The 14,927-nt window shown below is 40.8% G+C and overlaps 1 protein-coding gene across 4 annotated transcripts in view; it reads left to right on the top strand.

The window, feature by feature from the left end:
* GPCPD1 (glycerophosphocholine phosphodiesterase 1) overlaps positions 1 to 14,927 on the top strand; it is a 79,147-nt gene that overhangs the window by 14,447 nt on the left and 49,773 nt on the right. For all 4 annotated transcript variants that reach the window (XM_063315925.1, XM_063315935.1, XM_063315944.1 and 1 more), the window contains 2 exons: positions 4,211 to 4,307; positions 6,512 to 6,596. In XM_063315925.1, the coding sequence (XP_063171995.1) occupies positions 4,211 to 4,307; positions 6,512 to 6,596 (182 nt within the window). Of the gene's footprint in view, positions 1 to 4,210; positions 4,308 to 6,511; positions 6,597 to 14,927 lie in introns of those variants that run through there.

Here is a 14,927-nt window from a genome sequence, read left to right as displayed (position 1 = left end):
CGAAGGGGGAGAGACAGGATGGTTAAGCTACTCCATGCATCTGATGAAGTGAGCTGTAGCTCATGAAAGCTTATGCCTTTTAATAAAATTTGTAGACTGAAAGGTGTTACCAGATTCCTTCTGATTATTGGCGACCATAGACTAAGATGGCTTTCCTCCTACAATATCTTCAATGTAAGAATTCTAATGCCTGTGCCTTTTAAACATTGTTGGGAGGTTGGGGGTCCAATAAACATGAAATAATCTTTTCTGATTAATTAATTTCTTTTCTAATTATACACTGCGTGCACAATTATTAGGCAAGTTGTATTTTTGGGGATGAATTTCACTATTGAACAACTACAGTGCTCTCGGTCAATCCAAAATGTTAATAAACCTCAAACCTGAATATTTAAGAAAGTAAAAGTGAGGTTTTGGCTTTCTTAGGAGCATATCTATGTGTGCACAATTATTGGGCAACTATTAGTATGCAGAATTATTATGCAACTAAATGAAAAATGAAAATTCCCCCATCTCGTTTATTTTCATCTGTTAAAGTGAGAATAATAAACAAACAACTCAAAATTTACAAATAAACATTTCAAACAAAAAATCAGTGACCAATATAGCCACCCTTCTTTGCAATAACAGTCATAAGCCTTCCATTCATGGAGTCTGTCAGTTTCTTGATCTGTTGACGATCAACTTTTTGTGCAGCAGCAACCACAGCCTCCCAGACACTGTTCAGAGAGGTGTACTGTTTTCCTTCACCGTAAATCTCCCGTTTGAGAAGGGCCTACAAGTTCTCAATAGGGTTTAGGTCAGGTGAGGAAGGGGGCCATGTCATTATTCTTTCATCTTTGAGGCCTTTACTGGCTAGCCACGCAGTGGAGTACTTTGATGCATGCGATGGAGCGTTGTCCTGCATAAACATCATGGTCTTCTTGAAAGATGCAGACTTTTTCCTGTACCACTGCTTGAAGAAAGTGTCTTCTAAAAACTGACAGTAGGTTTGGGAGTTGATTTTGAGTCCATCTTCAACCTGAAAAGGTCCAACTAGCTCATCTTTAATAATACTAGCCCATACCAGTACCCCACCTCCAACTTGCTGGCGTCTGAGTTGAAGTGGAGCTCTGTGCCCGTTACTGATCCAGCCACGGGCCCATCCATCTGGTCTGTCAAGAGTCACTCTCATCTCATCAGTCCATAAAACCTTTGAAAAATCTGTCTTCAGATATTTCTTGGCCCAGTCTTGCCGTTTCAACTTGTGTGTCTTGTTCAGTGGTGGTCGAGTTTCAGCCTTCCTTACCTTGGCCATGTTTCTGAGCACTGAACACCTTGTACTTCTGGGCACTCCAGGTAGTTGCAGTTATGGAATATGACAGCACTGGAGGATAATGGGTTCCTGGTAGCTTCACGTTTGATTCTTCTCAAATATTTGGCAGTTAATTTGCATCTTTTTTTCTCAACACATTTCTTGCGATCCTGTTGACTATTTGCAACAAAATGTTTGCTGGTTCTGTGGTCACGCCCCAATATCGTAGCAATTTCAAGAGTGCTGCATCCCTCTGAAAGACTTTACAATTTTTGACTTTTCCGAGTCAGTTAAATCTCTTTTTTGGCCCATTTTGCCTGAGGGAAAGAAGCTGCCTAATAATTATGCACACCTTGATATAGGGTGTTGATCTCCTTACGCCACACCCTCCCTCATTACACAAATACACATCACCTGATACGCTTATATCCAATAAGCATTCAGCTTGGAGGTGGAAAATATGCATAAAAATGATGATATGATCAAAATACTCACTTGCCTAATAATTGTGCACACAGTGTGTGTATATTTCACCTTTTTAACACCTGAACCCATCACTTTTCCAGAATTAGATATTTCAATTCATTCCATAATTCACATATATAATAATGACTTTCATTTCATATGTTAATAACTTATAAAATGGAATTGTTGGTTTCTGCTCAGGTGCTGCATATCTTTAGGAAGCTAAAACTTTTTAGTACTGGTACCTTGGAGGTCACTACACACCCAGGGCATACTGTTTAGTTAGTACTGTATGTGTTCAACTGTTTATATTGCAAAGCATATAATGAAGGTAAAACTCAAAATGCCATTTCTCAAAATTCTATGAAACAACTGTTGGAAATCAACCGATTTAAAGTATGTTTAGTCCAAGCATTCCAATAGAACATTTTCCTCACAATTTTTAATTTGAGTTATGCCACAATGTCAAATTCTCATGTGATTCACGATCAAAATGTAACTGCTTATCTATTAATGACAAGTATGCTTCGCAGCTTTCAGAGCAGGAAACAGTGATCCCAGTTTAGTGTACCTGGGCCCTAAAACTTGCCCAAATGGGACCAAAAAGGACAGTAATTGTAATACATTACTGTGGATGAGGAGGAACCATCTCTGACTCAGTGCTGCCAAAACTGAGTGACTGTGGATGTTAGAACCACCGAGAACACTTCCCCATTCAAGTGTGGTATGCAATCTAGGGGTCTTCCTGGATTCACAGTTCCTGCTTGATGGCCAGGAGGGCTTTTGCCCAGCTGTGCCCTTTCCTAGATTGGGAGGCTCTTCAGACAGTCACTCACACCCTAGTCACCTCATGGTTTGATTACAGTATTGCAATGAGCTTACATGGGGCTGCCCTTGAAGACTACCTGGAAGCTTCAGCTAGTCCGGAATGCAGCCATGTGGGCAGTGACAGGCATGCTTCAGTGACACCTCTTCTTTGTGAGCTGCACTGGTTGCCACTTTGCTTCCAGGTGCAATTCAAGATGCTGGTTATTTGAAGGACTGCCTATCCTCAGTGGTGTCAGCCCAGCCAGTTCAATCCAGCAGGATTGAAACATACTGGGTTCCTTTGATTAAGCAGGGCCACCTGTCAGGACCCTGGAAGCAGAGCTTCTCTGCTGTGGTGCCTACCCTCTGGAATGAGGTTTCCCCTAAGATCCAGGTGGCTCCCAGCCTGATGGCGTTCCAGAAGACCTTAAAAGACCTTATGGTATATAACATGTTCTTGTTGTTGACCAGATTTGCCAACTTGTTATTGTTATATGCTCTTTTTTTATTGTATATTTGTTTGGTTTGTATGTTGTGAACCACCCAGAATTGGAGTTGACCAGCACCTAAGTCAAATCAAATAATTTAAATAAATAGATCTCATTCCAAAAAACATAGAAATAAAATGCCAATTGAAAATCTGGTAGGTTAACATTGCCATCATCATAAGGTAGCCACAATTTATTTAAAAATATTCTAGGGGTTTCAAATTTGAAACAGTTTGTGTTAAAAATAATTTTGTATACTCTTACTATGCAGCCTTTTTACTTGTAGAACCTTATGCATTCGTGAGTCTGGTTGTGCAACATGTACACACGTCTGTGTTTTTGTGTGTGTGTGTACCCATATACAAAGGTGTCTGTTCCCTTCTATCCATTTGCATCTGGGCATGCACAGATAGGGAGACTAATACCTTCTATGTGCCTGGTGAGAGCTCTTTGAAACTTGGAATCATACCAGCGTGATCCAGTACATTTCTGGATTTCAAAGGCTTTTCTGGCTGAGGCGGAGATAACAGAATATTCTTATACCCAGCAGGGAAAGATTGTATTCCTCTTTCCATGACAAATAACTCTTCGTCAAGTTAAAAGAAGGGTAATCAATTTGGGAATGGGCTAACAAGAGAGGGGCTAAGAGTCAAAGGCTCTTCTTTCTTCTGCCATCCTGATCAAGGTTATTATTTCCCTCACAGACATTGCAGAAGCAGCTTTCTGTTCCAGCCACTGAGGTGCCAATTGATTAGCTAGCTGTTAGATAAATAAGTATCAATTCAGGGAGAGGCTGAGGAAGGAAAAGTGTAGGGTGCATCACCCACTTGTGAGGTTAGCTGCTACAGAAGATTGCGTGTACAATTCTGTTCATAGAGGAAGTTACTGTTTCATTACTGAGCAGCACATTGGGGTCTAAGTAAGAGAAAGCCAGCTTATAAAATCCCTGTTGTATCAGTTTGGCCTTGTGTTCTATGAGCATGGGCTTCCACAGTAATTTTTATAGTTCTACTGTTTGGTAAAATTATTTTCATATTTTTAATAGAAAGACAGCCTTGAGGTTGTATAATTTTGGTTCAATGTATATTATTTATGTCAGTCTGAATGCTAAATATTTGAAAGCTGTATTGTTTAGTTTCTGACACATTTTTTATAGGAGAGATTTTTGCCATATGCGGAAGCTGCTATTCTCTAGGAAACTGGAATCCTCAGTGTGCAATACTCCTTCAACCAGAGGATGAGGCTGGTGATATGTAAGTTTTTTTCAGTAGTACACCAAAAACCAATAACAACAACAACAAATAGCACTATTCAGACCACTGCTGTTATATGTCACTTCTTTCATTGGTATCTGAATAATTCATTTTAGAAAACCAGTAGTAATGTTAACATTTCAGCTGGTGACAGCTTTTTGTTACTTAGATCTTGTTAAAGTAATTACATTGTTCATAGCTGATTTGGCATGCCTTGTGGGTAAAGGATTATTTATTGATTGTTTATTCAATTTACCTCCTGCCTTTATTTTGTACAACTCAAGGCAGCATGTATAATGCACCCACCTTCTATTTTCCCCACAACTACCTTATGAGGAAGGTTGGCCCAAAGATACATAGCTAATGTTCATGCCTAAGGAAGGACAAGACCTAGAATTCAAAGTCTCCTGGTTTCTAGTCCAGTGTGTTAACCACTACAACAAACTGGACCTCATATGCATTTATTGCATTTGTATCCACCTTTTCTGTGGGTGCTCAGCTGTTGGACATGGGGGTCTCCCCCTCATTTTATCCCCAGAACAACAACCTGGTAGATACATTGGACTGAAAGACAGTAACTGACCTAAAGTCACAATCTGTAGTCAAGTGAGGACTTGAACTTGGGTCCCCCTGATTTCAGTCCAGTACTTTGACTCTGATCAATAATCTGTCAGCATAACAATTGTGTGGCCATTTATTTGGCTGGTTGACATATTTGGTGTTCTAAGGATCCGTCAGGGGCACAACCACAGATTGAATGAGGTTTAAAAATAGATTTCCCCAGATTTATTTTTTCTCCTCCTCCCATTTTTGCAACAAATGGTAAATTTCCAAGTATATCCCTCTGTTACCTTCATTATAAATTAAAAATTCACATGCCTTTACATGAGGCTCCTTCTCCATCCCTGCTTGTTTGGTATCATTAGGAAATAAGAGAAGCTGGTACAGAGGAAAGAAAGAGCCAAAACATGCCTGCATTAGCTGTGTCGGGTTAGAAGGTATAATTGGGGTAGCTTTGAGGTGTGCAGAGGACAGGAGGGAGGAAGGTGAAATGCTTCCCATGGCCCACAGGCTTTATCAGTCACTGCACTAAAGGACTATGATGATGGGATCAGCATGATCAGCCCACAGTAGCCACAGTGGATTAGCAGTACATCCCAAGTGGTCATTATATTGCCAAAAAGCACACCTTTGCTACCTTACCTCACTGTTATCTCCATTTGCATTACTATCTTCCTCATTTTATGTAATTGGCTTGCATGATTGGGGGAGTAGGGAATGCTCTTTTGCAAAAAATTGACCTTTCCAACTAATTTTTGGCATGGAATAGTTTTTCTCTGAGCCCAAGTGAGTGGAGATACTATTTTGCTCATTTGCTTAGAAGTAAAATTGTCTGGTGTGGGTTTATTATAGCCTGGATGGAATAGCAGCGTTTGTAGACATTCATCAACCCAGTTAATAGCATAGGAGTAGTTGTTGGAGATTAAAGCAATACTATTGTTGTCATATGTGAAGCTTTTGAATAAGTGCCAATGTTTAAGCCAGGATGAATGCTGCTTATGTTGCATTCCCATAAGGCTACTCTCTTGGGAAGTACATTCGAGTCAGTAGTTGGTCCACACGTTCTTTCTTACTTGCCTTTTTTCCCCCCACCCCTTTCAGAGCAGTAACCTGCTAGGGAAAAGATACTGTTTTTCCTAGGTATGACTCATTTGCAGAGGGCTTTTGAAATTGATCCAAGAGCAATAAATTGACCATTCTTAGTTTATGTCTGAGTCACAAAACATTATGAAGGTCAAGGTTGTCACCAGGAAAGGTATGGCACAACTCCTTCACATTCACTAGATTTTGTGTTTGTTTTTAAAATTGTAACAGTTTCCTTTTTCACTGAAGAAGTTCTTTGGGAGCCTTACTAGAACATGCATATGGCTTTGTCTGAAAACAACACAGGATAAATGCCTCTTTTTTAAAATGTATGAATTGGTTCCTGAATAATGTGCCAGGGCACTGGGGTAATTTTCATCTTCTCTTTAACCTACGGAGCTAATTAAAAGTAGCTGTGATCTCTACTGTTAAAGGAAAAGGGAGTAAAAAGGTTTTAGAATCCCATTATGCATGGATGTATATATACACCTCCACATCCAAATGTGAGTGTTATTGTTTAACTATCCTGTATTTATAAAAAAAAATTTTTTTTTCTGCAGTCTGCTGTGGAAAGCTACAGTTGACCTCCCCAGAGGAAAGCATATTCAGTATCGATATTTTCAAGGATGTTTCTTAGAACCCAAGGTATGTATACACAAATAAAGATCAGTCAAACTTCTTGGCTAACTCTGAGGGTAAAGTGTTTAAGAATACAGTAATCTACAGGCACTTCCAGACTTACGTGGCTATTCCAAGAATCTTGTCTAATTCAATTTTTGCACAAGTCAGAATTGTACCAACTGCCCCAACTACATCCAGAGGAATCTGAGTGTGGAATTTTGGTGGTGGTAGATGAAGGATTTAACTGCTAATTAATTTTCAAACCTTGAAAATTTTACATGTGGCTTATGTCAGTCAAGTTTACATAAGTCAAGCCTTGCAATAGCTCTGGGAGTGTTTGTACATTATAGTCAGCTAACGAAAAAAATTTCCATTCAAATATCCTGACAGCAGACTGTTTTTAAATCCACATTTATTGCACATTTACAGTTTTAGGTAAACATAATCTGTGTGGCAAAAGCCGTGCATATATTTTTCTGTGCATGCAGGCAAATGGCAGTTGATCACTGCTTCCCAGCACATATATATGGAACCAAATGTATACTAGTGATGAATGCACAGAAGTAATATATTCTATGCTTTTCCAACTTAGTTGCTTTCTGTGTAGGGTAAAAGCCTAGGAAAAATATCGAACTTAAATGGTACATTCAAAACACCTTGTCGCTGTTAACTTAAATTTGAATGCAGAGTATTAAATATGGCATTCACATTCTTTTTTCCAAAATAGAAAGTAGGCAGAAGTCTTATTTGAAGGACATGCTAGAAGTAGACAATGGCATATAGAAGGCAGGAAATCCATAAGCTAGAACTCTTGACAAAGTTAGTTCAGTACTTTTGTTAATCACCTGCAGTATGAAAGATAACACAACCATTAAAACTTAGATCTGATGTAATAAGACATTCCCTTATAATACATGCAAACTTCACAGTATGTATTGGTAAGTGTGTTTCCTTTGAGTAGGTACTCTGTATCGTGCACGCTATAAGTACCGTGTGATGCAGAGGCTTCTGTGGTAAGTAGACATTTTATGGAATAGCAGAGTAGAGACATACATACAGAGTCAGTATAAATGGCCATCATGAACCTGGTTGCCAAAGGTTTAACTATGGAGTTGGTGGGAGAGGATATATCAACACATACAGTGAAGTACGTGTTGTTTCAGTGTGGGGATACAGTACAAGCAAGCTGAAAACAAATGGGATATAAGAATGAAAAAAAAAAGTTTAGTGTGATTACAATTCAGTATAAAATGAATGCATCTTGAGAATTGAATTAATGATAGGATAGTGTTTTTATAAATGATTCTTGCTGTTATGTCTGTTTCTAGCAGTTTTATCTTCAGTAATACTTCTCAGATGTTTCATAATCCTTAGTCTTTTTATTGTAGCAGGGAAACTGCCTACATTTAGGACTGAGTTGATAAAATCCGGATTCGGTTTTTTTTAACGTATTCAGAAACAGTTGAATTGAATATGAATTGAAAGTACATGAAATACGAATTGGAAGTACAGAAACTGATGCAGACTTACTTCCATGTATTGTTTGATGCTTTAAGTGTTAAGGTGATTTTTTTTTTTAAAGATCTAAAAAGGAAGTGGCAAAACTCTAAATTTTCCATGAATTGTATTGGAAACTACCAAATTTCTAAAATGGATAATAACAAAATTAACATGTTGATTAGGGTTGATTTCTTAGTTCATTGGTTAGAACAGCAGTAAGAAAAGAAAATGGCAATTTGCTTTTGGACTTAATAATTACAGGTTGTACAAGTGCCATGTTTTTTGTTGCAGCCACAGATTAAATGACCCTTGGTCTCAAATATTTTTGGCTGCTGACTTAATCCTCTTTTGGAATAGTAGTAAGAGAAGACTGATTTGCCAAGAGATGGTGACTTGCATATGTGCTAGATCACGGTGTCTTGGACTAAACTGAATTGTGCAATCATTGTCAAGTAGCTCAACTGTGCTTTCTCATTCTTGCTACTATGTTTAAAAACTGCTTCACATTTGATAGATGCTTCAAGAACCTTGCTTGATAGAAAACCACCAGCTTGGGATTTATTTATTTATTTATTTTATATTTCAAATTTCTATCACCTCCCATCTTTCCTGAGAAGGGATACTTAAGAGACACTGGTTCATTATTATATATTAAAAACAGCTGTTAAAAACAAGCTAGCTGTTAAAGACACATAGCTAGCAGAATACGAGATGGGCTATGAACCCTTTTTGCTTTTATTATGACAAGCAGGAACCCAATTTTTACTTCAAGAAAAATGAAACTATATACAGTATGTCATCCCCCCCATGCCTAAGTATCTTGAGAAGCCTATAAATAGTGCTTTTTTCATGTTTTGAGAAGGGGTCTTCCCATTTCTCAGACTAACCAAAAAACCCTATCTATGATGATTTGTCAATTTGAACCTAGTTTTTTACTGGATATCTCTTTCTTGAACTGTTTGTTTTGCAATTTTTGCCTTGAATAATGGAAAATAATACCTCCTTGCTGGCATCTCTGAGTGTTCATTTGAAAACAGAAGCCTCACTAGACGGAAAGTTATTTGCATGTCCTTATTGACTGTTTTTCATTTGGGATGTTTTACTGTAATCTTTTTGTTGGTGAAGAATATAATGTACACAAAATACTGTTTTATATCAGTTAAAATGTATCTTCCATTTTTAATTATTTTAATTGAAATATGTTGTTTGACCATGGGCATATTTAATGCAAGCATTTAATAAATTGTATGAGTGCAGTGCTTAATGATTCAGGGGTACAAGTGATTAAAAATGTTTAACTTGTAAATCTCAGCAGATGATTGTGTCAGTAATTCAAATGCATAAACAAGGCTAAGTGTCCATTTACTTAAATAGATTTTATTCCAAAACATAGTGGGAAGTATGGTCAAAATGAACAGTCCTGTATATGTGGAGAATTGGGTGATGGAAAAGGTATTACCTTCTAAGCTGTGCTGGTGTGCTGTAGATGATAAACAGTAGGTGCGGGGATAGCTTTTCGTAGTTTTTGTGCCACCTTCCATGTAATTAGAAGAAAATAATGTATAATGCCAGGTTTCTTTGACCAGACCAGACCAGACCTTCTGTATTGTAACAGTCATTCTCCTAACAGATCAAGGGTTTTTTTGCATTTGATTGCTATACAAGTGACCTTTGGCCATGTGGAAGACCTCTGTGGAGTAATTCACTAATATGTATGACTGTGTCCCATGAATTGCCTCATCTGCGGTTCTGTTCTCTTTCAATTAAAGCTTTCTATTAAAGCTCTCTGATACTTTTTAAATAAAACTCCTAAGCAAACTTTATCTTAAAGAAAATACATTTCAGCAGCTTCCACTAAAATAAACAACATGAACGATATAAAATACTGAACTTGTGATGTTATGCCTCATGCATAGAGTTAATGTTCCACCCAGGGACAGACTTTCTAAATTAATAGATTTATGTTACTAAGACATTGCTTTCCATGTACTATGAAATAGTTTAAAATTAGATAGTATTCTTGGCTACCATTCCATCACCAAAAGGATACTACCCTCACACCAGATTTTCCTAACAGTCAGTCAGATGCAGTACATTGGCCTTTTCCTGCTTCCTGTTGCTTCTAATTTGCAGGGTGATTTAGTTTCAAGGTCATTTTGCTGATGTTTCTACTGGTCAGATCTCTAAATAAAACCTTTTGATGCTGGATTGTGCTGTCAGCTTAAATATTCACCCTTTCATAGCAAGACTTCTGACACCTGATCTGTCCTGACATTTAGGTTCACTCTGTCTGGAACTTTACAGCTTCAGAATGCTCTCTTCAGCAACAAAATCAGTTTACCAGCTGAACTGTTGTTCACTTAATTGTCTTATATTCTCCATTTGGCCTTGCTCTAAAATTCTAAACAATCTAAATTAATTCATTTCATGACTGAGATTTACTGTCTTCTCAAATACCAGTGTTAAGCCTTTCTTCTGAGGCATCTGTAATCAAGGCAGCTTCATTGCCTCCTGCCCTATACATAATGGCAAACCTGGATCATTTGCTTACTTAGATACATAATTCCTTCTCAAAATGCAAATATTAAAATTAAAATATATAGTGTTTGTCTTCATAAGCCCTAATCTTGAGATTGGAATTTCCTGAGTAACATTGTGCTAGTTCAAATAGGTCTTAGAGGTTTCTGTAAATCATATTGTTGGGGTAGGAAGAAGGAAGTATGCTTAACCTAGAAATTTATATATGTTGTTTACAGTTTAACTGGACTTTGGACAGTTCATTTTTAAAAGATTTTAAAAATGACTTCAGAAAAAAGCTATATAGAGCAGGTGAGCAACATTGATACTTTACAGATACACACACATGCGCGCGCACGGCTGGATAGCGTAGTGGTTAGAGCACCACCTTTGGAGTGGGAGTGTCATGAGTAAGGATGGCGAGCAGGGGGCTCCCATCCAGACTGTCAAGCGCATGCGTAGCACTGAGGAATTGGTCAGCCATTCAAAGAGACACAGATCGGGACCGCCTTAACCTTTGGGGTTTATATGTCTGGGTTTTCCCACGCTTCTTCAGTTGTTAGGATTCCTGTTAAGTACTAGCAATAAATATTAGAGACCAGTTCCTTGTCTCAGCGTGTTTCCTGGCTGTTAGGACATCAATCCTAACAAACTCCTACTCCCATCGAAAGAGGGAGGAACAAGAAATTAAGGAGATACGTTTGGAATGTCTTCAGAAAACCAAGAAATGCGGCTCGCCATCCAACAATTGGCAGCAGCCCTGCAACAACACCACCAACAAGTAGATCCCCAAATCAACACATTACAAGCTGCCATGCTACAGCAGTTACAACAACCAGTTCCAATTAACCCACAACCGGCAGCAGCAGCAGCAGCTCCGCCAATAGTCTTGAGATCCCAGGGCAGTCTACCAGAGAAATTTGGAGGAGAAGCAGGACAGCTGAGAACCTTTCTCACACAGTGCACTATGTTCTTCGACAGCAGACCGGCAGAGTTCCCCACAGACAGAACCAGAGTCACCTTCATCCTAGGTCTGCTAAAGGGACCAGCAGCCAAATGGGCTATTCCCATGGTGGAGAACAACGACCCGATTCTCAACGACTACCAGAATTTTTTGGCAGGGTTCCGAGCACACTTTGACGACCCGATCAGAGAGGCCACGGCCAGCCGAGAGATTCGGAAGCTCAAGCAAGGTAACAAGAGGGTGGGAATCTACATTGCTGATTTTAAGTTGTTAGCAGGAGATCTGGACTGGAATGAGAGTGCATTAAAAGACCAATTCAAACAAGGGCTGGATGAGGAAATTAAGAATGAATTAGTGCGCCAGGGAACACCAGCTACCCTAGAAGCCTTATATCAGTTATCGGTGGTCATAGATGCCAGACTAGAAAAGCTCAGGCAGATGCAACCGGGGAGAAACAGGACCCTCAGAGCGTTTTCAGGATTTCCAGCTCTCTCCGTAGCATCCTCTCACTCAGCACAAGAGGAGCCAATGCAGATTGGGGCAAGCAGGAGACTGATTTCCGAGACTGAGAGGCAGAGAAGGAGAGAGAGAGCCCTGTGTTTCTACTGCGGAGCCCAGGGGCACATGGTGAGAGCTTGCCCAGCGAGAGGCCAAGCAACTCCAGTAAGAGCCCCAAGGCAAGCAGCTGAAACAGGAACCAGCTCCGCCTCTCTTTCCAACCAGGGAAACTCCAGCAGTCTCCCTCCACAGAGCTCAGCAGGGAGACCATCAATCAATTAAGGAGGGCTCATTCCGAAGATTCCAGGCAAGCCTTTTACTACTTACCCGTACTCATACACGTCAACCCAGAGCACCAAGTCAAGCTAGAGGCCATTGTGGATTCCGGAGCTTCAACCAATTTTATTGATGTGCAGATCGTACAGGACTTCAACATCCCGACCAGAGAATTGCCAGCCCCCATAGAAGTGGAGACCATTGACGGCCAGCCGCTCAAGGCAGGGCCGATTAGAAGGCTCACAGAACCGGTGCAACTGACAATGGGAGACCACACTGAGTGGATCCAGCTTTATGTTACTGCATCGCTAAATGTGCCGGTAATCCTAGGCACGCCTTGGCTGAGGATCCACAACCCGTTGATGAACTGGACTACAGGAGCTATCTCCTTCCCAGCTAAGGAATGCCAGCACCACAAGATTCAAGCCGCTCCACGCTCTCCAGCAACCAACGCAGTCACAGTAGCAGGGGGAGTCCACTTGCCAGCCAAGTATGCAGATTTTGCAGATGTTTTCAGCGAACAAGAGGCCACAGCACTACCCCCCCCATAGGGACTGTGACTGCACCATTGAGTTGATACCAGGAGCCAAGGTTCCAGCAAGGAAACAATATCCCATGTCCCCCAAGGAACTAGCCACCTTAAAGGATTACTTGGACTCCAATCTCCAAAAGGGTTTCATCCGACCATCTACTTCCCCAGCGTCTGCTCCTACCTTCTTCGTACCAAAGAAGCCTGACCCATTGGCACCTGCAACCCAGGAGACACCCATGAGAGTAGTCCACGACTTCAGTTTTTTAAATAAACAAACAGGGAATTCTATCCTCTGCCCTTAATCTCGGATCTGCTAGATCGCTTACAGAAGGCACGCATTTTTACCAGGTTGGATCTCAGGAGTGCGTACAATCTGATCCGGGTGAAAGAGGGGCACGAATACCTGACTGCTTTCGACACCAGGTTTGGAAAATTTGAGTACCTTGTTATGCCCTTTGGCTTGTCTAATGCAGGAGCCATATTTTCCAGATTTATGAATCAAGTTTTCTCTGATTTACTAGATAAGTATCTGGTCATTTATCTAGATGACATATTAATTTTCTCTGAGGATGCTACAACTCATGTAACCCATGTACGTAATGTCTTGCAAAGACTGAGAGAGAACAGGCTGTTCGCCAAGCTAGAGAAGTGTGCCTTTGATTTAACTGAATTACATTTCCTGGGCTATAAAGTCTCAACAGAAGGCATATCCATGGATCCTTCTAAGGTCCAGGCAATTCTCTCTTGGCCACCTCCCCGAAATGTTAAAGATGTACAAAGACTGTTAGGATTTTATAATTCCTATAGGCGTTTCATAAAAAATTATAGTGATCTCGCTAGACCCCTCACACAGCTTTTGAAGAAAGGAGCAAAATTCATTTGGGGGGAGAGACAGCAAGCAGCCTTCCAAGAATTTAAGCAGCTCTTTGCATCCCAGCCGCTGTTAAGACACCCTGATCCCACGAAGCAATTCATCATGCATTCAGATGCTTCAGATATTGCCATTGGGGCAGTGTTATTGCAATATACAAACAAAGCCGAGAATACATTGCTTCCTTGCGCCTTTTTTTCACGCCTGCTCTCACCAGCAGAGAGAAACTATGATGTTTTTAACAAGGAGTTGCTGGCAATTAAAGCAGCATTCCAAGAGTGGAGGCACTGGCTAGAGGGGGCGACCTTTCCTGTGAAAGTTTGCACTGATCACAAGAATTTACAGCTTCTACAAAACACCAGATCCCTCACCCCACGCCAGATCAAATGGAGCCAGTTTTTCTCCCGTTTCAATTTTGTTATTTCTTATGTGCCCGGAGCGCAAAACTGCTTGGCAGACGCCCTGTCTCGATCCTTTCAGGCAAACCCCGCCACTCACCAGGAGGTACAGGCTGCTATATTACAACCTCACAACTTTGATCAGTCTATGAGGGGGAGCCAGACAGAGACTTTAGCAGCAGGCAGACAAGCAGACGACCTATTTACAAGAGTCAGAGCTTAGCAGCAACAGGACCCATATGCCAGGGCCAGGATGGATGACCTCCAGAGGGCCCCGCAAGACACTGCCTCCCCATTCAATGTGGAGGCAGGAATCCTCTGGCATAGTGGGCGATTGTATATTCCCCCTTCATTGAGGGAAGAAGTACTGAGACTGTGTCATGACCACCAAACGGCAGGACACGGAGGCGTTTTCAAAACTCTCCATAGAGCTCTGAGAGACTACTGGTGGCCTAAGATGGTTGCAGACATTAAGGGTTACGTTGCTTCTTGTCACACCTGCAGACGAGCCAAGCCTCTTCCAGGGAAGCCCACAGGACTCTTGCGACCCCTACCCACCCCCAGTAGGCCTTGGGATACTATCTCCATGGATTTCATCACTGATTTACCCCCGGTCCAGGGCCTGACTTCCATACTGGTGGTGGTGGACCTTTTCACAAAGATGGCACATTTTATTCCTTGCAAGGGCCTCCCATCTGCACCAGCCACAGCGCAGTTGTTCATGGACCACGTTTTTAGGTATAGAGGCATGGTGAATCACTTGGTGAGTGACAGAGGCCCACAGTCCACTTCCAGGTTC

This window comes from Candoia aspera, chromosome 1 (genome assembly GCF_035149785.1).
Source record: "Candoia aspera isolate rCanAsp1 chromosome 1, rCanAsp1.hap2, whole genome shotgun sequence".
Lineage (NCBI taxonomy): Eukaryota > Metazoa > Chordata > Lepidosauria > Squamata > Boidae > Candoia > Candoia aspera.
This window is presented reverse-complemented; position numbering and strand designations above follow the sequence as displayed.